This window comes from Hemitrygon akajei, chromosome 10 (assembly GCF_048418815.1).
Source record: "Hemitrygon akajei chromosome 10, sHemAka1.3, whole genome shotgun sequence".
In the NCBI taxonomy this organism is placed as follows: Eukaryota; Metazoa; Chordata; class Chondrichthyes; order Myliobatiformes; family Dasyatidae; genus Hemitrygon; species Hemitrygon akajei.
Window position 1 is genome coordinate 125,980,162 of NC_133133.1, and position 26,004 is coordinate 126,006,165.

Genomic DNA, 26,004 nt, shown 5'->3' on the forward strand with positions numbered 1-26,004 from the left:
AAGATCCCTCTGATCCTCCACACTGCCAAGAGTCTTACCATTAATACTATATTCTGCCTTCATATTTGACCTACCAAATTACAGTACAGAAGTATCCTATTCTTTAACAGATGCTGGCCACCATCCAACCCGATGTCAATGTTCATCAGTCACTGAAAGTAAGCATGCAGGTACAGTAAGCAGTGAAGAAAGCTAATGGCATGCTGGCCTTCATAACAAGGGGAGTTGAGTATAGGAGCAAAGAGTTCCTTCTGCAGTTGTACAGGGCCCTGGTGAGACCACACCTGGAGTATTGTGTGCAGTTCTGGTCTCCAAATTTGGGGAAGGACATTCTTGCTATTGAGGGAGTGCAGCGTAGGTTCACAAGGTTAATTCCCAGGATGGCAGGACTGTCATATGTTGAAAGATTGGAGCAACTGGGCTTGTATACACTGGAGTTTAGAAGGATGAGAGGGGATCTGATTGAAACATATAAGATTATTAAGGGATTGGACACGGTAGAGGCAGGAAACATGTACTCGATTTTGGGGGAGTCCAGAACCAGAAGCCACAGCTTAAGAATAAGGGGTAGGCCATTTAGATTGGAGAAGGATGGAATGCTCTGCCTCAGAAGGCAGTGGAGGCCAATTCTCTGGATGCTTTCAAGAAAGAGTCAGATAGAGCTCTTAAAGATAGCGGAGTCAAGGGATATGGGGAGAAGGCAGGAACGGGGTACTGATTGTGGATGATCAGCCATGATCACTGTAAATGGCGGTGCTGGCTAGAAGGGCCAAGTGGCCTACTCCTGCACCTATTGTCTATTTATTTAGAGATACAGCATGAAAGAGGCCTTTCTGGCCCATTGAGCTGCACCAACCAGTAACCCTTTTTTAACCCGAGCTTAATCACAGGATAATTTACAATGACCAATTAATCTACTAACCCTCAGACTTTGGGAGGAAACTCACATGCACACAGAAAGGATATACTGACTTTCTTAGAGGACCTGGAACTAAACTTTGAACACTGATGCCTGAGCTGTAATAGCATCATGTTAACCATTTGGCTCCCCAAATCATTGGGTCTCCATGTTAGTTGTGTATAGTTTACTACCTTTTATTTGATGTTAGTCTTGAAATTAGAGTCCATTTTATGCATAAACTACTCCAACCACACAAGGGCCCAGAACACAATACTTCCAGTTTTTGCTGAATATTATTGACTTTCATCAGCTAAACTTAGTTTGACAAGCAGTGTTTACATCTTATGATTACCCTGGATCTTTCTCAGCAATCATTCCACATAGGTAAGTCTTTCCAGAACTGGATGTTGCCAAGGCCCAGTTCTTGTTCTCAATGCTGACACATCTTATTAAAACACCAGAACAGACTACATGAATGTTGCAACCACTCTGAGACACTGCAAAATTAGGCTTCATTTTGCATTCTATATCAATTACAATTCAGTTAGGAGCATTATTCTTGCACTCTGTTGTGATCTGTGATAGAAGAGAATTGAAGAGGTAAAAAAGAGAAGTAGATCAAGGCGATTTGCATTGCTATATTGAAAGATCACAACATTGGGACTAATTACGAAGCATCCTTGGAGATGGCATGGTGCAGTGAGGCAATGCATTCTGTACTTTACAAACATATGAATTTTCTTTGGAAAGTTTTGACATCTCCATACCCAATTACATTTTCTACATTAGATGCACTATAGCTAAAACAAAGGAAGCTGTCAGACTATCAATGCACAGGGCTGCATTGGCATGAAGTATGATTTCTCCATTACTGATGTGAATATTACCCATGTCACTCTAAATGCTATCAACCCATGTGATAGCTCTCCATGCTGCTCCATCAAGTACAACTATTCCTGAATAAAATCCCTATGTTGTTCCATTAATTGCATATCCAACCCATACACAAAACTCTCTTTGTGTTGTGCACCAAAGTTCAGGTTTGTCATGTGTGAAGTTCCATGTTGTTTGATCAAGAGCTCATCTACCAATATCGAGTTCTTCCCTCTGCTGCTCAGTCACTTCTTGGGTAAAGTTCAGAGAAAACATCCATTCATACTTAACCCAAATTTAACTCAGGTTAACAGAATTAAATTAAATTGAAACTAGAATGTTAAGTTCCAACTCCAATTTCACTGGCATTCTAGAGGTTGGTTAAAAGGTAGGCACAACACTGTGCTGAAGGTACTGTACTGTATATTCTAAAATCTTAGGTTTAGATTAAGAAGTTACCAAGCTTATTCCAAGCAAACAGGAGCTGACTTCACCGTGCATGTTCTGCATTAACCTTAAACCCAGTGGCATCTTTGAAACTAGACACCATTAAGAGCTGGCAACTTCAGAGTAGGTAAACAGAAGTGGGGGGGGGGGGGGTAATAATGGAAAAATATCCTCCAGTAACTACTAGATCTAATCCATGTACGAAAGAAATTTCAATATTGATCTTAGAGCCAAAATCTAATCTTTGACCCAATATTAAATTCCAACTCCCATTCAACAAAAGCTGCATCTCTTCAAACCAGTAGCAAAAAGAATATTAAAAAATATAAAACTACATTAGTTCCTTACCTCAGCCACACACTTGGGACATCTCCAATCTCCCTTCGGCACATCCATGAGGGGCGGAATGAGACAAAAAGTGTGGTAACTGTCATCACATCCATCACATAAAAGCAAGCGGTCTTCATCATCACCACGTGCACATACAAGGCAAACATATAAGTCAATCTGCAAGAGAAGCATAGGTACGAGTGAATGTGAATACTTATAAGCTAACCACATTCTGAAGAGATATTCAAATAACTTTTGTATTTTTGCATCTTTAGAAAATGAATAATTGACCTAACCTGGCGACATGAAAAAGTGGAAGAACCAGCACTAAAATTAGGAAAATAGCTTCAATCCCTTGTAAACAACAAGTGAATAGAATTATTGAAACGTACACAAGCCAGCTATTTTAAGCAACATATTGATCAGTTTGTAAGTAAGACAAGTAGCTGGCTTTGCTATGATCAATAAAACACATCAGATAAGTGTGGTAAAAATGCAATGATCCTCCTCAAGACTCAAAATCCAAGTAGAAACGCCAATGCCTTAACATTAAAAGGCCTTAGAAAATTGAGAACTATAATCGAGCAGAAAGGGTGCATCAAACATTTACTATTTCAGCCAATGCCCTGCACTTTTTTCCATCAAGAAACAGTGTAGATTAAATTAGCACACTCAAATGGCACGCATGGTCAAAACACCAGCTTAAGTTTTATTCTTAATATAAAGTTCTTGAGGGTCTGCTTATTGCAATCTTGTTGATACTTGCTTGGATGTGACTTCCATGTTTCTACTTATCGGCTTTTTAAACTGGGAAAAGGTTTGAATGCCACCACTTTCATGCTCTGGCTTAGAATGTACTGAACATGACAATGATAACTTTCAGCAACAAACAGATTTATTATAAGCTTTCTCAAGGCCACCTGCAATTGTATTTTCATTTAAGTGGCACGGTAGAGTAGCGATTAGCACAATGCTATCATAATCCAGGTTCAATTCCACCACAGTCAGTAAGGTGGAATTCTCCCCATAACTGCATGGGTTTCCTCCAGGTGCTGCAGTTCCCTCTCACATTCTGAAGGTGTATGGGTCAGTAAGCTAACTAGTCACATTCGAGCAACTGGGCAGCGTGGGCTCACTGGACCACAGGAGCCTGTTACCACATCTCAATAAATAAGTGTTTCATCCAGTCATCAACCTGAGGAATTAATTATTTCTTTTCACAGATGATGCTTGATCCACTGAGTATTTCTAGCATGTTGTGATTTTATTTCAGCTTTCCAACATTTGCAGTCTTTTCTATATCACTAATTTCATTTCTCTCAAAATAAATTTGTTTTGAATGACTTACGATTTAAGTACTTTGCAAAACAGAACAAAAACCTACGACAAATATCAGAAGTATAATTGGATGTTATTGAGTAACTACTACAGAATTCAATGATGCTAAACAAAGTCCAAATTAAGAGCAAAAAATTGCACAAATGATGGAAATCTGAGGTAAAAATAAAAACTGCTTGAAACATCAAACAAGTAAGGCAACAGAGTTTAGAAAAAAATTAACAGTACAAGTCAATTGTCCTGAGAGACAGGGCTAGAAAGACAAGGTGGGGAAGGGGGCAGGGGCAGGCAGATGGGTCAGACATTCATCCGAAGTAAGAAGCTGGATACAAGAATTATAAATGGTCATAACAGCAAAGCATTTTACCGAACCATTCAAAATTAAAGACAAGCATATAGCTGTGGACTAAAAATACTGGTGCCCTATAATCATTTATAGTGCAATTAAAACCAAGATTTAACTGCTTTTAATCATGCAATTTATCTCCTTCAGGCCTGGCAGCCTTTTTAAAAATTATTCTGCAGCACATATTTCAGGAACTGCAAATGGAATAGACAAAAAGGCAAATGTCAAAGGACAAATTTTGAAAATAAAAAACTGCACATCCTGCAGAGCTGAAATAAAAACACAAAACTCTGGAAAACTCAGCAGGTCAGGCAGCATGAACAATACTTCCTTCCACTCTGCCTTGGATAAGGACTCCCTTTCACTTTATCAAATACATGATGGAGATCTATCTCCGCCACATCCACCAAATTGTTAAGACTTTCTACACACATGCCTTTGAGCTATCTTCTATCTTCATGAACCATAACTCCCCTTCTAGCAGAGACAGAAGGGCCCTTGATCATAAATCATCTACTTCCCCCATTTCTGGTCTCATCTACTTCCCTCTGAACAGAGGGAGAAAAGAATTCAAGGTTCTCACCGTCCACTACACCAGCCTCTTCACTCAACAGATCCCTTCCAACTTCTACTACATTCAATGAGATTCCATTACCGGACAAAGTTCCCCTAGTATCTCCTTCCAAAATTTCAAAGGGACCAATCAGTGACCCTTCTATCTCCACCAAACACCCTGTTTATTCTAGCATTTTCCCATGCAACCACTGTCCTTTTCCTTCTTATTTTTCCACTATCCAGGGAGCCAAACAGTCCTTACAGATGATACAGCTTTTCACTTCTTCTAATTTAGTATTCAGTGTTAACAATGTACTCTCCCCTACACTTGAGAAATCAAATGCAATTCTACAACTACAAGGCATTCAGTACACAATCTTGACTATCCTGTTGCTTATCACTTCAAGTCTGTACTCCACTCATGCTCTGATTGGCCTTCTGCAGTTAGAACAAGGCTTACAGGCTGAAGATACAACTCCATCTTGTCTCAGACATACATTCAGATAACTCGTTTTGTGTCTTTGGCCAGTTATTCTGTAGCAGAAGTTCCCAGCCTTTTTTATGCCATGGACCCCTACCATTAACCAAGGGGTCAGAGACATGGGAACCCCTATTGTCTGTCTGTAATGTTGGCTTAGTTCATCTTTCTCCATTAGTGGTATCCCAACCTCCTGTTCTGCTGGGCATTTCTTACAGATCATTTTATAGCTTATGTTCTTTTATTATATTCTCTTGCTCTCTTTAACTGGACTCAATAACCTGCAAACCAAATTGCTTCATTAACAGCTCATCTCTACAACATTGATCTCATGCTGTAAGACAATTTATCCGATCCATTCCTACCCTATCCCCTGCAACTGTTTTCTCTCTTTCCCAATGCAATTGAAACCCTCCAGATGGCATTCAGTGAACCGACAACTCCAGTGGTCCAGCTAGTTTTGAATCTGTAGTACAGACATATATTAATTAATACTAAGATTCAAGTAATATCTAAGATTAAAATAATCTAAAGCTAATTAACCTATCAGTGCAACTTCCACAGTCTCAGCTGACAACTAATAGGAACTGAGTTATGGAAAACTTTTGGAAACCATGACCTGTGGAGTGTCTATTCTTAAAAAGAACAGCTCTCCTGCTCAGAGAAAGCTGATTGGGGGCAATTTCTGTGGTCTGGCACCAAGATGCTAGATTGGAGAATTTTAACTTCTACTAATGAAGGGTCTTCAACCTGAAATATTAACTTTCTCCGAACAGATGTTGTCTGACCTGCAGGAAAATCTCAGCAACTCTATTTTTCTGAAGGATGGAATTTAGTGGGCAAGAAAAGAGATAAAATTCAAATTGTAGGCATAAGGTGAAGTCAATATGAACAAACATCATGACAATACATGTACCAGTAAGAGGACATTTGGAAGTCCAGAGAATCTGATCAGAAAACTGACAGTATTTTGAAACATACAAATACTTAAAGCAGTCTCTTCTTTTACTCAAATATCATTTTCTCCCAGAGAAGTGTAGATGAAACAAAGAATGTGGTAGTTATCGTATCACAAAACTACACGTACAGACAGCAAAACCAAAAATGCAATAAAACTTTATAATTCTTCACCTTCAGAACTTGGGTGGTTCCAAATGAGCACACTTTCTGGAGAATTGGATGAATACAATTTTACTTTTTTTTCCCCCCACATTACACGAGAGCATAACACATTTTGCAGTAAACCTAGTGAGCTTAAACATACCCAGAAACATACAATCACTCCAGACCCCAGCCCTAGCCACACACCTGGCTTACAGTCTGTACTCCCAACTGATAAACCAGATGAATGAACAAGCCAGTTGCCAAACCACCATGTTTTCTAAACAACAGAATGCAGGATTATCAGTTTTACTGTAGTAATAACAGTTTTAAAACAAACACTGCAAAAGGACAGCATCTGTAAAAACTTACAAAGTTTACAGCCAATGCTCCTTTCCGCTGTCTCATCTGCATGCGAGGCAATTGTGACTCTGCACTCTTCTTATGTCCCATTGATTTCACTGAGAACTCTTCATCTGAAATGGAAATCCACCCAACAAGAAAATTAAAATAAAATCTTCATTCTGTAGCCAATTGTTTAAATGCAGACAAAATACTTATTTCTGATCTTTATTTCTGTATCTGCTTAACTTCATCTTGGGAAAAGGCTGTGGATAATTAGACTTAATATTGATGAATCTGAGTGTTGGGATGAAGATGATTCTCTATCAAAGGAGGTATAAGCTGCTCCTTCCCTCTGTGAGTCTACAACTCATCCTTGTACCTGCTTAACCCCACCTCACCAACCAGGGTCATGAAAAGCCACGGGAGGTGGTGGTGGATGGTCAACCACTGACTGATGCCAGGCAGACAGTCTCTTGTAAAGGCATTACCCAGAAGACGGCAATGGCAAACCACTTCTGTAGAAAAATATGCCAAGAACAATCATGGTCAAAGACCATGATCACCCACATCACACGACATAGCATTTAATAATGGTTAGCATGGAAACAGTGGGCCAAAGAGACTAGTTTAGTAATACATGTCTGTCTGTGAAAGAAACTCCACTGACAGATCACTCTGTAGAAACTTGTATCTGCACTTGAATGTATGTACATCAGGCAAGAAAGAACTTGGTCTGGGATTGGGTTCTAAGGTACTCAAGTTTGACTGTTAGTAAAATACAAAGAACTGGAACTATTTAGCAGGCCAGTCCATAATCTGTTATGAGAAACAAAACTAATGTTTTAGCTCTTGACATACTGACCACTTGATTGCTGTTAAAAGGAGCAATTTCAAAAATTAATTATGAGTGGAAGTAGTTCCAAGGCAAATACAGCAAATTTAACAGTATAATATCCTGCAATTGATATAGGAACAGGATTACTCATCAATTACATAGCTTACATAAAATTAGGCTGCCATACTACATCACTGATTAACACAAATGTAGAACAAGCTCAGAGGTGAAACATTCTGTGGAAATTGTTAACATAATTAGTAAATAGAAAGAAAATTAACAATGCTTCCAAAACTGAAGTTAACCATCTTTCCACTACCCAAGCCCACAAATACCTGTGAATAGCCTAAAAATTCAGTCAACCTGTTTCTAAGAGTCTGGGCTCACACAGACACCTGACAGGCTGAAAATAAATTACCATACAGTATCAAAGGTGGATGATAGGCAAGTAAGTAACTGCTGAGATCCAGAGGCAAGAGGGAGGCAAGCCACTAGTGTTACGAACCCCATAACTGGGTGTCTTACCAGCAAAGATAGGAGTGTCCGTTGGAGCCTGGTGATACTATTTTCAACAGTATTTATTAGTAAAAATACACAAAAATAATATCAATGCAAATATACAGATAATATACATCATCAATACTAAACCTAAAAGTGCAGGTATAATAATAATCAATAAGAAATAAGCTCTATCGTTGTCTAGGGGATAATGAATTGCCAGATGGAAATATAAAGTTCAGTTCATGCAGGCTGCGGTAGTTGTTGGTCATGGTGTTTCAATTGTTGGGGAGAAAGAGAGAGAGAGAAGTAACAGCTATTGACTTGCCGACTTTCCTTTACGATCTTGATCCGTCGATGCGTTGTTGTTGTGGCCATTCACGTATGACCCCTCTGTCCTTCAGCTAGACCTTTCCGTGGTGGACTCGTCATCCAGGCAAGGGTGGACACATACACAAGCCCCCACCGGTCTCGTAGCGTCTCTCCTGGTGTGTCTGAGGGGTGTTCCCCAGACCTCACTTTTATCCCCACTCACTGGGTCTCAGGTGTCAATCAGGTTGAGATGATGCAACCCATCAAACCAGCCCACTCTGGTTGCCCCCTGAGGGGTTTCAATGAATAGAACAGTACTCAATAAACAATCCTTCTCCAAGAGACAATAGCAGTAATCAGTGATTCCGTCCACTTTTGTTAGGAGGAGACATTCCACTTTGTGTATCTCTGATTTGTCTCTCTCTCTCATTAACTGACATGAGCTGTTTATCAATAACAACTGTCTTGGCAGCTTTCCTGTGTCTCTGTCATCTCCCTTGATAACAGCATTGGAATAGTAGCGATTTGTGATTCTCCAAGGGGGGGGGCATTGGCGATTCTGTACCCTTCTGCCCATCAGAGTTGTTCATCATTCGTAACACCCCCATCCTAAGAATTTTCACCAAAGGGGAAAATTAACTAATTCAGAGTCTTACAGAATTTCAGAATCTAACACAATACAAAAGAGTTTTTCACTACAGAGTAATACAGATATACATTCAACTTAGCATCTAAACAGTTGGCGATTACATTGTCACTTCCTTTAATATCTTAATATCTTGTACCTTAATAAATTCCTGTAGCATCAGACTCCAATTTAATAACCACCTATTTTTATTCCTTTTCTTCAGCAAAAACAAAACTAATGAGTTGTGATCTTAGCTTAAGTGTATATTACAAAATGTGAACCAATACATGTGTGATTATTCTGTAGTACATTACAAAGGTTTATGCAAATACTAATCTTTATTTTACTTTTAAACTCAACAGTCAATCTTCCATGGTGTTGTCTTTATTATTTACATGCTTTGTCGAAATCCCTCAAAACCAGATCCTGTTATTTAAAGTGGCATTTTGTCAACCTTCGCCTCTTTTCCACTTAATTCTCACGTGGTTAGCTTGCTCACCAGTGTGGAATAGGCTTTCGCATACTCCTTTCATAGGAGTTAACTTATCAACAATGTTTTCCAAACTTAGCCCATCTTCTGAACTTCCTCACAATTCTTTATTTTTAAGCAAGTCATTAATTTTATCTTCAGGACCCTTCATTCTTTTAATTTTCAGTTTCACATCTGCAAGTGATCCCTCTTTGTCCAAACAACATTTCAAATTCTGCCTCTTCACAGCACACCCTTGAATAACATTAGCGAGTGGGGTACCTTTACATTCCAAATCAAACTGTAATTGATTCACAGGCACCTTGTTAACAAGCCATTGTTCCTTCAGCCTGGTTACTGCTTCTGACACCAATCCAGACTTTAAATTTTCTTCATTCAATTTAGGAACTACACTTTTCCCTTCTCCTTCAATAATAATATTCACATCACCAGCCTTCTCCTCACTAACTTTTAACACACCTTTTAACACAAACAACTGGGAATTCTCACTTCCCACTGGTACCAAGGTTAACTCTTTCTTCACTGAACCAAGTCCATCTAACCCAAAAGGACTGCGTTCCTTTTCAACCAAATCAGATACCTCAGACTTTTCCTGAGTTTCATTACTAGGTTCAGTACCACGTGCATCCACATCTTGAACACACTCAGACGGGACATCTGCCTCTTCCAGGCTTTCAATACCCGTCCCCTTTTCAAATTCTAAGTTCCCCTGATCCTCCCAGCTACTCTCTGGGCAACTCCCATCCGGAGTAAACTCAACCCTGCGGGTTAAAACAACCTCATCTGCTAACCCAGCAGACTCCTTTAAGGTAATGGCATCCTTTTCATCTAGGACTGCCCTTATTTCATTATCGGGAACACATTTAAAATTTTCAACTTCTTCAAACAGTTCTGTCAAGCGAGACAGATCATCCATGTCCAACCCTGGACCTTCTAACTGCCTTATCTGTTTCTTATCTTTATTCCGTGCCTCTATACATTTCCTCCTGGCTAAGGGTAGGTCTACCTCCTCTCCTTTACTCTCTTTCACCTCCCTATTCTCCGTTTTACCATCCCCTAACCCCTCTTGGTACAGGGTCGGTAAAAACGTCTCAGCCAAATTGACACTGGACTGATTTAAACTGGTCTCTTTCTCAGCTGCCTTTCTCGACATGCTGCGACTGATCGCGCATGCTCGTCAGCTTCATGGCTGAACACACCTCACCCCCTGCTAAATCATTACCAAGAAGGACGTCCACGCCGTCTCTCGGTAATTCTGACCATACCGCTATTTCAACTGGTCCAGATACCAGATCACAATTTATAATGATCCCATGCAAAGGTACAGCTTCTGTCCCTTTTCCTATGCCTCTCAAAACTACCTCTCCAGTCTCAGGACCAAAATTTAGTACCTTACTGAGAATCAATGACTGCTCAGCTCCAGTATCTCTCCAGATCCGCACTGAAACTGGTGTTTCTCCCTCTTTCACAGACACGGTCCCTTCTGAAATAAATTTCTCACACCCCTCCATATTTTTATCTATCTGGGGCTTTCTCGTCGATTTGCTGATCAACACAATACACCCTGTAGGGACTGCTGCTTTCCCTTTTCCTGTCTCCTTCCTCGGAGCAAAGCACTTAGATGCAATACGACCCACCTTTCCACAATTAAAACAGGTCAAGCCAGGAACCCTCCTGCCAGCCTGCCTTTCTTCCTCCTTACTTTTATCACTAGCTCCCGGCTTAGTTTTTCCCTTAGCTGGCGGGCTCTCTCTACCACCCCTACGGTCTTTCTGGTAACTCGTAGTCGAGGAAAACTTTGTCTTGTGGGTTAGGGCATATTCATCTGCGAACCTGGCAAATTCTGATATAGACTTATTCGGCTTCTCGTTCAAATACATCCGGATATCATCCGAGACACAACCTTTAAATTCCTCAATCAGAACTAACTCTCTGAAATGCCGAAAATCCTCTTCCACCCTTTCTGCCGCACACCAGCGATCCAAGAGCACACCCTTCTCATAGGCAAACTCTGTTTATGTCTGATTCCACACTTTCTTTGAATCTCTGAACTTTTGTCTATATGCCTCAGGTACCAACTCGTAGGCCCGAAGAACGGCCTGTTTTACTTCTTTGTAATTCTCATACTCCTCCACAGACAATGCCGCATATGCACATTGTGCCTTCCCTTTTAACACACTTTGTAACAATGCCACCCACTGATCTCTGGGCCACTTCTGATTCACTGCCACCTTTTCAAAATGCAAGAAATAACTATCAACATCCGTCTCCTTGAACAGAGGTACTAACCTAAACTCCCTACTAACATTAAACCTCTCCTCTCGGTCTGCCCCTTGGACCCTTCTCTCTTGCTTTAACTTCTCCATGTCCAGCTCATGCTGCCTGTTTCTCCTTCTCCTCATACTCCGTTTTTCAGCTCTTTCCTTCCCTTTTCAGCTGCTTCCAGCTGTTTTAACCTAATTTCATGCTCCCTCTGCTTTTCAGCTCTTTCCTTCTCCTTTTCAGCTCTTTCCTTCTCCCTTTTCACCTCTAACTCCTTTAGCTGGAGCTCATACTCCCTTTTCCTCTGTTCCGCGTCCAGCCTCAGTTTTTCCAACTCTAACTGAGCTGTCCCAATAGCTGGTACCTTTTCAGGGATATTTTCCAATACCTCAGCCGAAAACACATTCTTCTCAATATAATACTGAGTTATGGCCCTCCGCATCTCCCACTTTTTCATTGACGACCTCACCACTGCGAGATTTAGTCCTTTCGCAATATTTACCAAGTCCGTCTTTGTGGCCTCCTCTAGCGCATTCAAAGTCGGGTTTTGTGTAAATTTGTCTACGTCCATCTTTGCTGGTTTCCCATCTGGTTACCCGCGCAACCAGATCCAAGTCTGGACTTAAGCCCGATTCGCTGGCCCTCCAATTTGGTATCAAATCTCGAGACGAGGCCCCAAGTTGTTACGAACCCCATAAATGGGTGTCTTACCAGCAAAGATAGGAGTGTCTGTTGGAGCCTGGTGATACTATTTTCAACAGTATTTATTAGTAAAAATACACAAAAATAATATCAATGCAAATATACAGATAATATACATCATCAATACTAAACCTAAAAGTGCGGGTATAATAATAATCAATAAGAAATAAGCTCTATCGTTGTCTAGGGGATAATGAATTGTCAGATGGAAATATAAAGTTCAGTTCAGTTCATGCAGGCTGCGGTAGTTGTTGGTCATGGTGTTTCAATTGTTGGGGAGAAAGAGAGAGAGAGAAGTAACAGCTATTGACTTGCCGACTTTCCTTTACGATCTTGATCCGTCGATGCGTTGTTGTTGTGGCCATTCACGTATGACCCCTCCGTCCTTTAGCTAGACCGTTCCGTGGTGGACTCGTCACCCAGGCAAGGGTGGACACACACACAAGCCCCCACTGGTCTCGTAGCGTCTCTCCTGGTGCGTCTGAGGGGTGTTCCCCAGACCTCACTTTTATCCCCACTCACTGGGTCTCAGGTGTCAATCAGGTTGGGATGATGCAACCCATCAACCAGCCCACTCTGGTTGCCCCGAGGGGTTTCAATGAATAGAATAGTACTCAATAAACAATCCTTCTCCAAGAGACAATAGCAGTAATCAGTGGTTCCGTTCCACTTTTGTTAGGAAGAGACATTCCACTTCGTGTATCTCTGAGTTGTCTCTCTATCATTAACTGACAGGAGCTGTTTATCAATAACAACTGTCTTGGCAGCTTTCCTGTGTCTCTCTCATCTCCCTTGATAACGGCATCGGAATAGTAGCGATTTGCGATTCTCCAAAAAGGGGAGGGGGGGCATTGGCGATTCTGTACCCTTCTGCCCATCAGAGTTGTTCATCATTCGTAACACTAGTAAATGACATTCATTCATCAATTAAAATAGCAGACTGAGTTTTTAATGCTCAAAAATATCAAGGAGAGTTGAAGATGCAGTCAGAGGTCATGTCAATCCAAAAGGCAGTAAAACCAACATGAATTGATCACTATACTAACAGATTCAATTACTAAAAATAATAAGATATGAGCTTAAATAGAAATGTCTTGCTTTAATGAGTCACAACAAAGTAAAAAGATCACTAGGGGGATTTCTTTTGCACAAAAGGACACAGTGGCAAGGAGACTAGGGTAAAACAGATAGATCTAATAAGCCTTCTCAAATTTCTACTTGTTGACAAATTAAGTGCTTCATCAAACAATCAAAACTGAACTTCAGGAGTACAGCAATAAACCCTGATGCTTAGACGATTTGAGTTTCTCTGCAACAGGCTTCCAGTTATTCATTCCACCAAACACAAGGACACATCCATCACACTTGTCAGCCATGCTGTCAATAATGTCGTATCCTCGTACCAGAATGGCACATAGAGCCAACCATACACAATGTACTGAACATCACTTAATATAAAACAAACTACTGAACATTAAAACCATAGTCTTTAAATATGTAAGCATTATCTATCAAGCTCCCTAATCACTAGCCAAACCAAACATAATGCATTATGATATACACTCAATGTATTTCAACAATGCAAATATCTAATTATCCAATCATGTGGCAGCAACTCAATGCATAAAAGCATGCAGACATGGCCAAGAAGTTCAGATGGTGTTTAGATCAAACATCAGGTTGAGAAAAAATGATCTAACTGACTTAGACTAGTGGTCACCAACCCGTCGATCGCGATCGACTGGTCGATCTTTGAGACTTTCTCAGTAGATCCTGAAAAAAAAAATACATAAATACTGTTGAGAGATTGTTTCCGGGTTGCGGGGTTTTAGTTCCGTTCTTTCTGCCCAGTGCGCATGCGTGTAGCTCTCCCGCACTACACAGTGATTTTCAGCGGTCCCCAACCACCGGGCCGCGAGGAAACGATATGACACAGCTGCACCTTTCCTCATTCCCTGTCACACCCACTGTTGAACTTGAACCCACGCGAGGTCATCAGTCACCTAAACACAGTGACACCCTCGCATCAGGGATCACTGGTTGGCCTCGTGCGGCTGGCAGGAAGTGCCGTTGGTACTGGCCTGGAGCGCAGACAGATGGGCGCGACCTCTGAACCTGCTTAGCACACCGAATATTCGTGGGGAACTCGGTGCTAAAATATTCACAGACGACCTAATTCGGGCTCAGGGTTGCGTAAGTAACAGAGCAGCTACTGCGCTGCGATCTACTGAAGCAAACTTTTGTCGGCCGATAGATCCTACGGTGGGTGGGCGTGCATCCTGTTGCAATCCTCGGTCGGTCAGTCGCTCTTTCCAGACTGTGACCTCCGCGGCCCTGGCACGGGGTCCTCCGGCCCTGACCTTGTCCTCTCACCCCACCCACAACCAGCCACACCTGGCCAAGGCATCTGGCGGCGGGCGGGCGGGAGGCTGGAGTTCAGGACCGGAGGCTGTCTAATGAGGCAATGAAGCCCTCAAAACTGCTTCAGTACCCTGAGTCCAAGCACCCTGCACTGAAAGACAAATCCATTGAGTTTTTTCAGTGGAAAAAACGTGAGCAGCGTGGGACAGAAGCTAAGTGCTGAGAGCCATGAAAACTAAATTGCAGAATAGACTGGACATAAGGAACCTGCTTCGAGTATCGCTGTATTCCGGTCATGATTAACACCACCCCCACCTCCGTCGGCCAGTCCGCAAGAATATTGTCAATATTAAACTGGACCGCGGTGCAAAAAGGGGTGGGGACCCCTGGTGTTTATACTTTATTTCTACATCCAGGTTGCGGGGGTTTTACTTCCGGTCTTTTCTGCCCCGGTGAGCATGTGTTTATCTAATTGTCCTGTGGCCGATCTTGCCTTTCACTAAGGCTGAGGTAGGGGATCTTGGGCTTAAAAAGGTTGGTGACCACTAACTTAGACTATGTAACGATTACAGATTGGTATGAGCATCTCAGAAACTGCTGATCTCCTGGGATTTCCTTGCACAATAGACTCAAGTTTTTGAAGAATAGTGCAAAAGACAAAAATAAAATCCAGTGAGTGGCAGTTCTGTGGGCGAAAATGCCTTGTTAATGAGAGCGGACAGAGGAGAACGGCCAGACTGATTTAAGCTGACAGGAATGAGACAGTAACTCAAATAACACAACAGTGGTGTGCAGAAGAGCATTTCTGAAAGCACAAAACATTTTACCTTAAAGTGGATTGCCTACAGCAGAAGGCCACAAATACACACTTAGTGGCCACTTTATTAAAAGCAGGCAGTACCTAAAAAAGGGGCCAGAGTGTATAACACTCTACGGCAACACACGTAACGTTGCTGCTCAACTTCCAAAAGCTGCTCAAATGAAAGTGTCCAAAACATAATCCATGAAGCCATACTTTTGAAATGATACAGCTCTAGCAAAAGAACACTATTTTAAGGGCCAGCATATCATTTCCACCTTATTTCTCTTACCCTCTCTATCCTTCATCCTAAGTCCAAGGCCCAACATTTTGGGACCAGCACCGAAGATCTGAAGCTTCCTCAGCTCTGGGTTTTTGGCAAAATCATCTTCAGAAGAATCACCCTGCAAAAAAAGATATTGCTGATTTTTTTTTTGAACCAAGGAAAGAAAAATATCAATAGTGAGCTGCAGCTACCAATGCAGATGTGTTTATCAGGTAGATATCCTTACAGTATTTGATAATTAAAAGCCATGGAATTATTATATTACTTGCAGTTGATGAGGAATCCAATAAGGTAGAAAGGAAATAAAAATTACACTGGACAACAAATTTTTTCTAGAAGTGTTGCTTACTCAGAATTTTTTTTGTTTATGATAGACTGCTTGAAGCTGAACACAAATATAACTTCAGACTATTTGTATTACTTAAGAATTTGGAGAAAGAAGAAATTTACTTTTATTGAATATAATGCATTTTTATTGCACAATGGTCCTGATGCTTTGCAATAGTTCAACTAAGCTAAAAATGTATGATGATTTTCATTTGTACCCAGTGTCTGAGACTTCTTGCTTAAGTGTCCAACAATAATCATAAAAACGCAAGAAATCTACAGCACATTACAGGCCCTTCGGCCACAATGACCGTGTAACCTACTCTAGAAACTGCCGAGAATTTCCCTGCTGCATAGAGCTCTATTTTCAATGGATTCTAGTTCCCTTATACTGTATTTCCATGTCTTCAATTCCTGATGAAACCTTCCACCATGCTCGTCACTGACAGTGCCAAGATTTGCAGGGAAGAAGTTTAAACGGGAATGCAGGTAATGAACCTTTAGTGACGTGTTGCACTTCATGGTTTTGCATGCTTGAAGCACATTGTCAATCAGCTGCATGTAGTTTAGTGCTCTGTAGTTGCCAAGAAAAATTTCAACAACATCTTTCAATGCCTTCCATGCAATTTTTTTCTGGTCCTACTAGAACAGGGGTGTCAAACTACCGACCCGGGATGATTTGGGGGAAAAAAAGTATATTCACGACTATTTATTATGTATCAGTACGGCAGCCATATAATAGGCAGCAGTTAACCACCTGCTGTGCATAAGCACCTACCACCCTGCACTGAAAACCACTAGGGCCCCACTTATGTCGTCAGACACAGTATAAACACAGAGTACTCAGGTAAGTAACACCTGTAGCAAGGCTGAGACTGTTTGCTGCTGTGATTCAAAATGTTTTCCAAGAAAAGTTGACATCAAAGGTCGGATATTCAACGATAATTGGAAAGATTGTTCTTTCTTCTGTGAGGTCAACGGCAAACCTGTGTCTGATATGCTTGCAACAAGTGGCTGTGGCAAAAGAGTACAATATCAAACGACACTATGAGATGTCACACAGAGAAAAATATGACAAGTACGCAGGACGACGCAGCACACAAAAGGTAAATGAGCTTGAAAAACACAGCTATCAGTGTTCACCAAAAGTTGAGAAACTCATGATGGAACTGTCAAGGCCAGCTATATTATTGCCAACAAAATAGTTGCTGCGTCGAAGCCATACTCAGAGGGGGAATTCGTCAAAGTATGCATGCTGACGGCGGCTGAGCTGGTGTGCCCTGAGAAGAGACAAGCTTTTGGTAAAATCAGTTTGTCAAGAAATACTGTGGCACAGAGAATCAGGGAACTTGCAGGAGATTTGAACAGTCAACTAAAAGACAAAGTCAAGTCATTTATTGCCTTCTCTATTGCAATTGATGAGAACACCGACATGACTGATGTAGCTCAATTGGGAATATTTATTTGTGGTGTTGATGCATCTTTGACCATCACCGAGGAGTTTGTGGAGATGGTGCCCATGACAAATACCACAACAGCGAACAACGTTTTCTCCAGCCTCGTCGAGGCCTTGGACAGACTGGGGTTGACCGGAGTCACGCTATCAGTGTGGCAAAAGATGGCGCACTGTCCATGGACAGGAAAAAGGCAGGTGTTGTTGTAAAACTCAGAGAGAAAGTTCAGAGAGAATCCAGAGCAGGAATTCTGGAATTTTTATTGTATTATACACCAAGAAGCGTTATGTAGCAGGAGCCTGAAAATGGACGTCATGGATGTAGTAATCAAAACGATTAATTTTATTAGAGCCAAGGGACTCAACCATCGGCAATTTGACTCTTTTGTCCGAAAGTAATATTGGACACGGCCTACCCTACCACACTGAAGTCCGCTGGTTGAGCAGAGGGGTTGTGCTCAAACACTTTTTTTTTTAATTACATGCAGAAATTGGACTATTTATGAACGAGAAAGGGAAGCCAGGGGCAGAGTTGGATGACCCAGACTGGCTTCATGATCTTGCATTTTTGGTGGATATAACAGAGCACTTAAATGTGCTTAATGTTAACATGCAAGGCTGCAACAAACTTGTTACGGAATACTACGACAGCATTCGTGCCTTTCAAATTAAATTAGGCCTGTGGGAGATGCAACTATCCCGGAGCAACCCAGCTCATTTCCCCTCTTTGCAGTCTGTGCGTGTCACTCATGGGAATAATGACAACATGGACAGGTACAAGGACAAAATATCACAGCTGAAAAGTGAGTTTCAGAATCGTTTCCAAGTCTTCACTCAGCTCGAGAAGGAATTCTCACTATTTTGCTCGCCGTTTGCCATCAACGCAGCATCAGATGTGCCGGAGGAACTCCAAATGGAACTAATTGAAATTCAGTGTAACTCGGCTTTCAAATATAAATTTGAGACTGTGGGTCTGGACTCATTCTATCAATACCTGAGACCGATGTACCTCAAGATGACAGACTTTGTCTCAAAGATCCTTTGCATGTTCGGGACAACATATCTCTGTGAGCAGGCGTTCTCCATAATGAACATTAACAAATCCAAACTGCGCTCACAGCTGACACACAGACATCTAAATGACATTATGAAAATCACAACTGCCCAGAAACTGGTCCCTGATGTTGACAGGCTGGTTAAAGCCAAGAGATGTCAGGTGTCTGGAAGCAGCAAGTGAAAAATGAGTGACACTGTTCGATGCACTGCGACGTGTAAGCAAAATGCATTACGAAATATTGAGTGTCATAATATTGTGATTCATTCATTTTCTGACTATGCTATTATTGTAAATGTGATCACTTCAATAAAAACTGTGTTCATTGAGTTTGATTGCTGGAAGCAGGCTAATAAAAAGTAGGTGCAGTTGTGTAGCCTACATTTACAATTTGTTTCATTAGGTCTACATTTGTGTCTGCTAATGTTCGATTTCAAATGGTTTATAATGGAAAGGGTGTGGCTCCCAAAACAATCTTAGCCAAAGTAGCATTGTTTTTTATCTCTCTCATCACAACTTTGTTGTAGCCTACGACTGTAAGTTAATACCAATCATAAAAATAATGCTTGCTAGGCAATCTTCTTCATAAGAAACAAAATTCGTAAAGTGAAACACTTTGTAGTTATAGCAGAGACTGAGAAGCATGAGAGCAGGTTGAAAAAACGAAGGCAACGAAAGCTGTGGGAGCACGCACACGTGCACAACTGATCTGGCCCACATGAAGTCGCAATTTGTCCATTCCAGCCCATGACCTAAAATGAGTTTGACACCCCTGTATAACTAGAAGTTCTTCGAATTGCCTGACATTGACAATCATTTGATTTGTAGACCAACAAAAAAATGCCATACTTAATCTTAGCATCAGTTATTCCTGACTTGAATTATGAACTGAAATAACAAATATAGGCACTTCCAAATAAATGGTAAGTGATAAGGAAATTTCATGGTGATTTTCATGATCAACAGCCCAAAATCCATAAGATACACCCAAAGGTATTCAGGAAACAAAATCTGTTATCTAGTGTTACCAGTTGCTATAACTGAACAGTCAAATAAATAATTAGTATACTGACTACAAAAAGATCTATGAGGACAAAAGGCAATCCAGTCAAAAGAGGTCACTGAATGAGAAAAAGTAATTTATATTAAAAAGAAAATTGAGCAGGAGGCTCTAGGTAAATAATTGGATCACAATACAAAAGAAAACAAGGAAAATGCAGATACAGAGAAAAAACTGGGTAATAAGACTGAGTTGTGAGAATGATGCAAAAACAAGCCAACTGAATGGGTGACAGAATGGAACATATTGCTAAAAATGAGAAGTGATCCAAGAAAAGAAATTACAGGCCTGTTAGCCTGACTATTGTGGTTGGGAAGATGTTGGAGTCCATTTTTTAAAGATGAGGTTTCGGGGTACTTAGAGGCACATGATAAAATAGGTCAAAATCAGTATGGTTTCCTTAAAGGAAAATCTTGCCTGGTAGATCTGTTGGCATTATCTGGAGAAATAACAAATAGGATAGACAAAGAAGAGTCAGTGAATGTTGTTTATTTGGATTTTCAGTAGGCCTCTGATAAGGTTCTGTACATGGGGCTGCTCAACAAGCCCATGGTATTACAGGAAAGATAATAGCATGGATAGAAGATTGGCCAACTGGCAGGAGGCAAATGGTGGGAATAAAGGGGGCCTTTCCTGATTGGCTGTTGATGACTAGTGGTGTTCCGTAGGGGTCAATGTTGGGACTGCTGCTTTTCATGTTATACCTCAATGATTTAGGCATCGGAATGGATGTCTTTGTGGCCTGGTTTGTGGACAAAACTAAGACAGGTGAAGGGGTCGGTAATGTTGAGGAAGCTGCAGGTTGACAGCAAGAGTTAGACAGATTGGACGAATGGACAAAGAAGTGCTAACACGAGGAAATCTGCAGATGTTGGAAATTCAAGCAACACACACAAAATGCTGGTGGAACGCAGCAGGCCAGGCAGCATCTATAGGGAGAGCACAGTCGACGTTTCGGGCCAAGACCCTTCGTCAGGACAAGAAGTGCTAAATTGGATATAATGTAGGGAGGTGTATGGCAATGCAATTTGGTAGAAGGAATAAAAGCTGAGACTATTTCTAAACATGGAGAAAATTCAAAAATCACAATCGCAAAGGGAATCGGAAGTCTTTGTGCAGAATCCTTTGGGTGTTAATGTGCAGGTTGAGTCAGTGTTAAGGAAGACAAATGCAATGTCAGCATTCATTTTGAGAGGACTAGAATATGAAAGGATGTAATGCTAAAGCTTTATAAAGCATTGATGAGACCTCAGACTGTTGACAACATTTTTGGGCCTCTTATCTAAGAAAAGCTGTGCTGGCATTGGAGAGGTCTAGAGAAGGTTCATGAGAATTATTCCAGAAATGAATAGGTTAACCTATGCAGACTTGCTGGAGTTTAGAAGCATGAGGGGTGTGGGAATCTCACTGACACCTATTAACTATTAAAAAGCCTAGATAGAGTGGGTGTAGAGAGGATGTTTCCTATAGTGGGGGAGTCCAGGACCAGAGGGCACAACCTCAGAATAAAAGGATGGCCATTTAGAATACAAATGAGGAGGAAATTCTTTAGCCAGAGGGTAATGAATTTGTGAAATTCATTGCACAGACTGCCATGGAATCTTTAAAGCAGAGGTTGATAGGTTCTGGATTAGCCAGAGTATCAAAGGTTATGGGGAGAAGGCAGGAGAATTGGATTGACAGGAATAATAAATTAGCCATGATGGAATGGTGCAGCAGACTTAATGGCCAAATAGCCTAAATCTGCTCCTGGTCTAATTGTATTGGTGTTTACAGTACCTTTTACAAGGATAATACGCTTGTGCAGCAAGCGGTTAAAATGACAAATAGCAAAAGAGCGCATGTGTAAGAGTAAAGTCATCTCTGGGTTTCTCACTGGAGTGTAGGAGTCTGAGGGGAGAGGTTTACAAAATCATGAGGGGCATGGATAGGGTAGAGTATCCAGACTTTTTCCCCCAAAGGGCAAGGGAGCAAAGATCTGGGGGGGAGGGGGGGGGAGAGGGAGAGAGATAGATCTAATGTAGGCAATGAGATTGGTGTAGACAGGCATGATGACCAGGATGAGAATGGAGATAAGGGACAAGTGAGGAGAAGGAAGAGGACACGGAGAGTGACAATACTGTAAATTTGTCCCAAATGTCATCAAGTGAAAGCAGATTTCTCAAAAATATATTAGCATTTCTTGGGAATACATGTAAACAAAAAAAATTGGAAAAAACTGAAATTTTTCAGCTGCAGACAGCATGGGAGCATATAGCACACTAGTTATTATTGAACAAAGTTTATTTTGAGATTTGGAGCTGTAAGCAAAAACAAAACCTAGCAAGCTGAGCAGCAGCAACAAGCTGTGAGGACCAGCAGAAAAAGTCACAGGGAGTTTAAACAAGCACTGGATTTAAACAAAGAGATGGATTTTCTTTAAAGAACCTTGGAAATAGCAAAATGTTATTTGTCTTCTGATAAGATTGGTATGATCTTGATGAAAACCAGAGTAGAATTGGAAAACAACCTGAACAATTTGATGTAATTTTTTTCAAACTCTTAGCAAAATACAATGGTGATAATAGTGTGATTGATGTTGTTTACACAGACTGCCATGAGGCTTTTGACCAGGACTCCAAATGGTTAGAGCCTATTTGATCCAAGGTTTGTTGGCAAAGTTGGTTCAAAATTGGCTTGGTAATAGGAGGCAAAAGTTTTCTTATTGTGTAACAATGCTACTTCATATTCTGCACAGGTAACCCACAACCGAGATTTGACATTAAATTTTCCCATTTCAGATTAACCTTGTGTTCTTTCACCCTTTTGTTGACCCTGTCCCCAATACCCAAGTTTGTTACTCTTCCCCACCTGGTTCCATCTGTCCATTGCCCTCACACTTATGCACCTGAATTTCTTCTCCATTGGCCTACCCCTTCCCCCACCTAGTTCTCTCATCTCAACATCCATTTGTAATAACCTTCCAGCTTTTGTCTCTGCCTTCTCCCTCTCCCACCTCACTTGAATCCGCCCATCATCTAACAGCCTGACTCAAGACTCTCTCTCATCTTTTTATACCATCAATCTTCCATCTACACCCTCAGTCCCAAAGCAGGTTTCTCATCGTGAAACACTGACTGTCCCTCTGCCTCCATAGATACTGCTCAGCTTGCTGCATAGCTCCAGCAGTGCTTTCTGAATATAATTACTCTCCTGTAGGTCATAACTAGTAGAAATGATAGAGGAGAAAATCTATAGGAAACTACTAAGAAATGCTAAAAATAGAATACTGGTTAGAGGGAACTAAATACAGACTGGGATAATAATGGTATAAAAGGAAAAGAGGCGGAGGCCTCTTTCTGAAGAGTGCTCATAAGTTCCTTGGTTAATGTAATTCTGGTCCAAAAACCGTGACCGCCTTCCTGGATTAAGTTTTGGGAAATGAGTCGGCCATCTAAGACAAATCTCTATATAACTGAACAAATTAAACCATTTAGGTGGAGATGTTTTAACCACAGTACCTCAATTCAGAGATGATCAAAGGAAAAGGGGGAGGGGGGAGTTCTCTCATAATGGTTCAACTAGATGAAATTTAGAGATAGAGAGGGAGGGACAAGGCAGAACCAGACTTCTAATGAATCCAAAAGTAGAGGTCCAAATCTTGAAATGATGTAAATTTATCCAAGGTAATTCAAGTTCATCAACAAAGATAAACAATTAGCATTTAGTCACTGGCATTTTGGCTACTTAGAATAAAGGGGAGCAACACTGAAACAGTCATGTCTAGAAGTAATTAAGGATGGGCAAGTGCACCAGCAGCAGATAAATTGAAGCATCGACAAAATCGGACAACGTAAAAAGCAGGAAGCCTTTGTTAATACTGATTTGCGGTGGTTATTCATAACCCAAATGTCAGAGTAGTGCACTAATAGAGTCAATGCTTCACAGTTCCAATGACCCTGCTTCAATCACGATCTTCAGTACAGTCTGTGTGGAGTAACCATGTGGGCTTCCTTTGGATTCTCTACTCACATCAGTAGATTGTTGGCCACTATCTATTACTCCAGTGCAGCTGGGTTATAAAATAATTGTTGGGAGCAGAGGTGAAAAGAAAATTGAGGTAGCTGATAGGAATGCAAGAGAAAATATGTTGCAGAGATTCAAGGGGGGGGGGGGGGGGGACCAGACTGATGGGAATGCACCAAGAGCTGGTATCAACTCAAAAGGACCAAATAGTCCATTTTGAAAGAAAATACAAGTAATAATGCCAAAATAGAGGAGTCAGATTCAGTTCAGCTAATTTGTGACATGAGAAAAGTGGGTTGGTAAGTAGGCTAGTTAAGTCAATGGGTTCAGCATTTTTAATATTCAGCTGGAAAAAGATTTTGCTCATCTAATACTGAATGCCATGTTAAAGATTGTACACCACTGGTTTCCCAACTCTCACAATTTACCTTTCCAGTGGGACTAGACATAAGCAGCAACGATGTTTGAAAGAGTTTAAAACACCAGCTGTAAACACACGGTTCTGAGTATGTTTGGCTGTTTCATAGGTTTCTGGGATGTATCCCCAAGGTTTCCAAGCTCAAGATACGTGCATGGTAAACTTGTAAAATCAGCCAAGTAATGAGCCTGAGTTACTGACAGATTAGATAAATTATTGTAGTTGAAGTGGATACAATCTTTTCTGAAGACAGTTCAGAAGATTGTTATGAAATAAACATTGTTTTCTATAGTTCTTGTATCCAAAATTAGGTCAAAGTTCCTTCCCTAAACCCAATTTCATTTTCTACATTTATAAAATAGCACTATTATTTTAAAACCAGCTCTTCCTGACAGGGGAATAGATAAAACTTTGAAAAAGAGTTTTGCAGCATGGTAATTGAGATTGCTTTGACATTCATGTACTCTTTATAGTAATCCCATTTCATTTTACTTCATTTCCATCAACTCTCCCAGATGCTAGCATTTGCCTACACACAAAGGACAATTCACAGTGACTGATCAGGCCTAGTGACCTGCGCATCTTTGAGATGTGGGAGGAAATCAGAGCACCTGAAGGAAACCCACTTGGTCAGAGAGAACGTGCAAACTTCAGAGAGACCGGAGGTCAAGACTGAACACGGGTCATTGAAACTATAAGGCAAGAGAACTTCCCAGTTATGTCACTGTGCCATCAAAAATAATTCAACCTATCTGTAGACATCTCCTTCACCACAACAAAAATTAGTTTAATATTTTCCATAATGAGAGGCATTACAGAAAAACTAAAACACAGCCTGTATCAACAGCCTCCAGAGAATTCAAGCCAGAAATCTAGACAATAATAAGTAAATGGTTCAGATATTAAAAATGTACAATTAAACAGGGGTGCAAAGAGGGGATAATAAGGCTGAAGAAAAGATACATTGGTTTGTCACCTAGTGCACAGAATGCATTATCAGAAATGAGTGCGCCACTGGAATCAGCTTTGAAAGGGGTAACTATTAATATTATTTATTTTAACTGAGAAATGCACAACTAATAGCAATGGTGAAAACTGCATGCAAATTCCTGCCTTCCCTGATGCTCTGCTAGGAAACTGGGATGAATTCCTACCTACTCCAGAAACCTGGGGAGAATCATCCCACAGCCTGGTGTAGAAAGGCTGTGTGAAGACAGGGGAAAGTGATGCAGTCATACAGCACCAGGACATAGGGCCTGAGACTGGGGACCACCTTCAAGGACCTGCTACATGTTGGTTGACTACCCAAACCATATGGTCTCCTTCATTGCTGACCATTGGACAAGAAAGCTGTTGTCATCCCACTGCTTCATTTGGCAGCACAGCTCTTCGTAGCTCAAAGATTTCTCTTCGGTTCATATTCAAAGGGCAACAACCACTCCATTGGGAAATCTGAAGTCTGGTTGACAGGAGGTATTGAGACTGTAGAATCCCTGCAACACATCAACATAGGGATCAAATGCTGCCAGTTTCCAGCAACGGCTTGCACTCAACTGTGTGAAACCCTGAACCCCATATCTCAGCACAACGCAGTTAACACCAACTTTCAAAGCAGCATTGCCCCAGTGTTGTGGGCAACTCTGCTGTAAGGGCACTAGTAGTTTATTTACTACCACTGGGATAGTGATTTGAGTGGCTCCTCGCAAGTGTAACATGAAAATGCGTGAAGGGTTTAAATAAAAGCCAAGGACAGGGGCTCATGCTACTTAGCCCTAGCAGCCACTTTAGAACTAAAGTACA

General features: G+C 41.1%; 2 protein-coding genes across 2 annotated transcripts in view; both read right to left on the minus strand.

Moving 5' to 3' along the window:
* Nucleotides 1–26,004, minus strand: part of kdm5a (lysine demethylase 5A) — a 158,773-nt gene that overhangs the window by 98,935 nt on the left and 33,834 nt on the right. The window contains exons 6-8 of the mRNA XM_073058897.1: nt 15,894–16,005; nt 6,742–6,845; nt 2,570–2,728 (exon numbers count right to left, since the gene is read on the minus strand). Of these exons, the coding sequence (XP_072914998.1) occupies nt 2,570–2,728; nt 6,742–6,845; nt 15,894–16,005 (375 nt within the window). The remainder of the gene's footprint in view (nt 1–2,569; nt 2,729–6,741; nt 6,846–15,893; nt 16,006–26,004) is intronic.
* Nucleotides 8,130–14,118, minus strand: LOC140734649 (uncharacterized). Its single transcript, XM_073058898.1, has 2 exons — nt 12,005–14,118; nt 8,130–11,933 (listed from the first exon to the last, which is right to left on the minus strand). Exon 2 carries the CDS (start codon nt 10,628–10,630, stop codon nt 9,575–9,577), a length of 1,056 nt encoding a protein of 351 aa, XP_072914999.1. The 5' UTR covers nt 10,631–11,933; nt 12,005–14,118; the 3' UTR covers nt 8,130–9,574.

Coding starts and splice junctions, on each gene's coding strand:
- LOC140734649 (XM_073058898.1), bottom strand. CDS start 10,630: ATGTCGAGAAAGGCAGCTGAGAAAGAGACCAGTTTAAATCAGTCCAGT.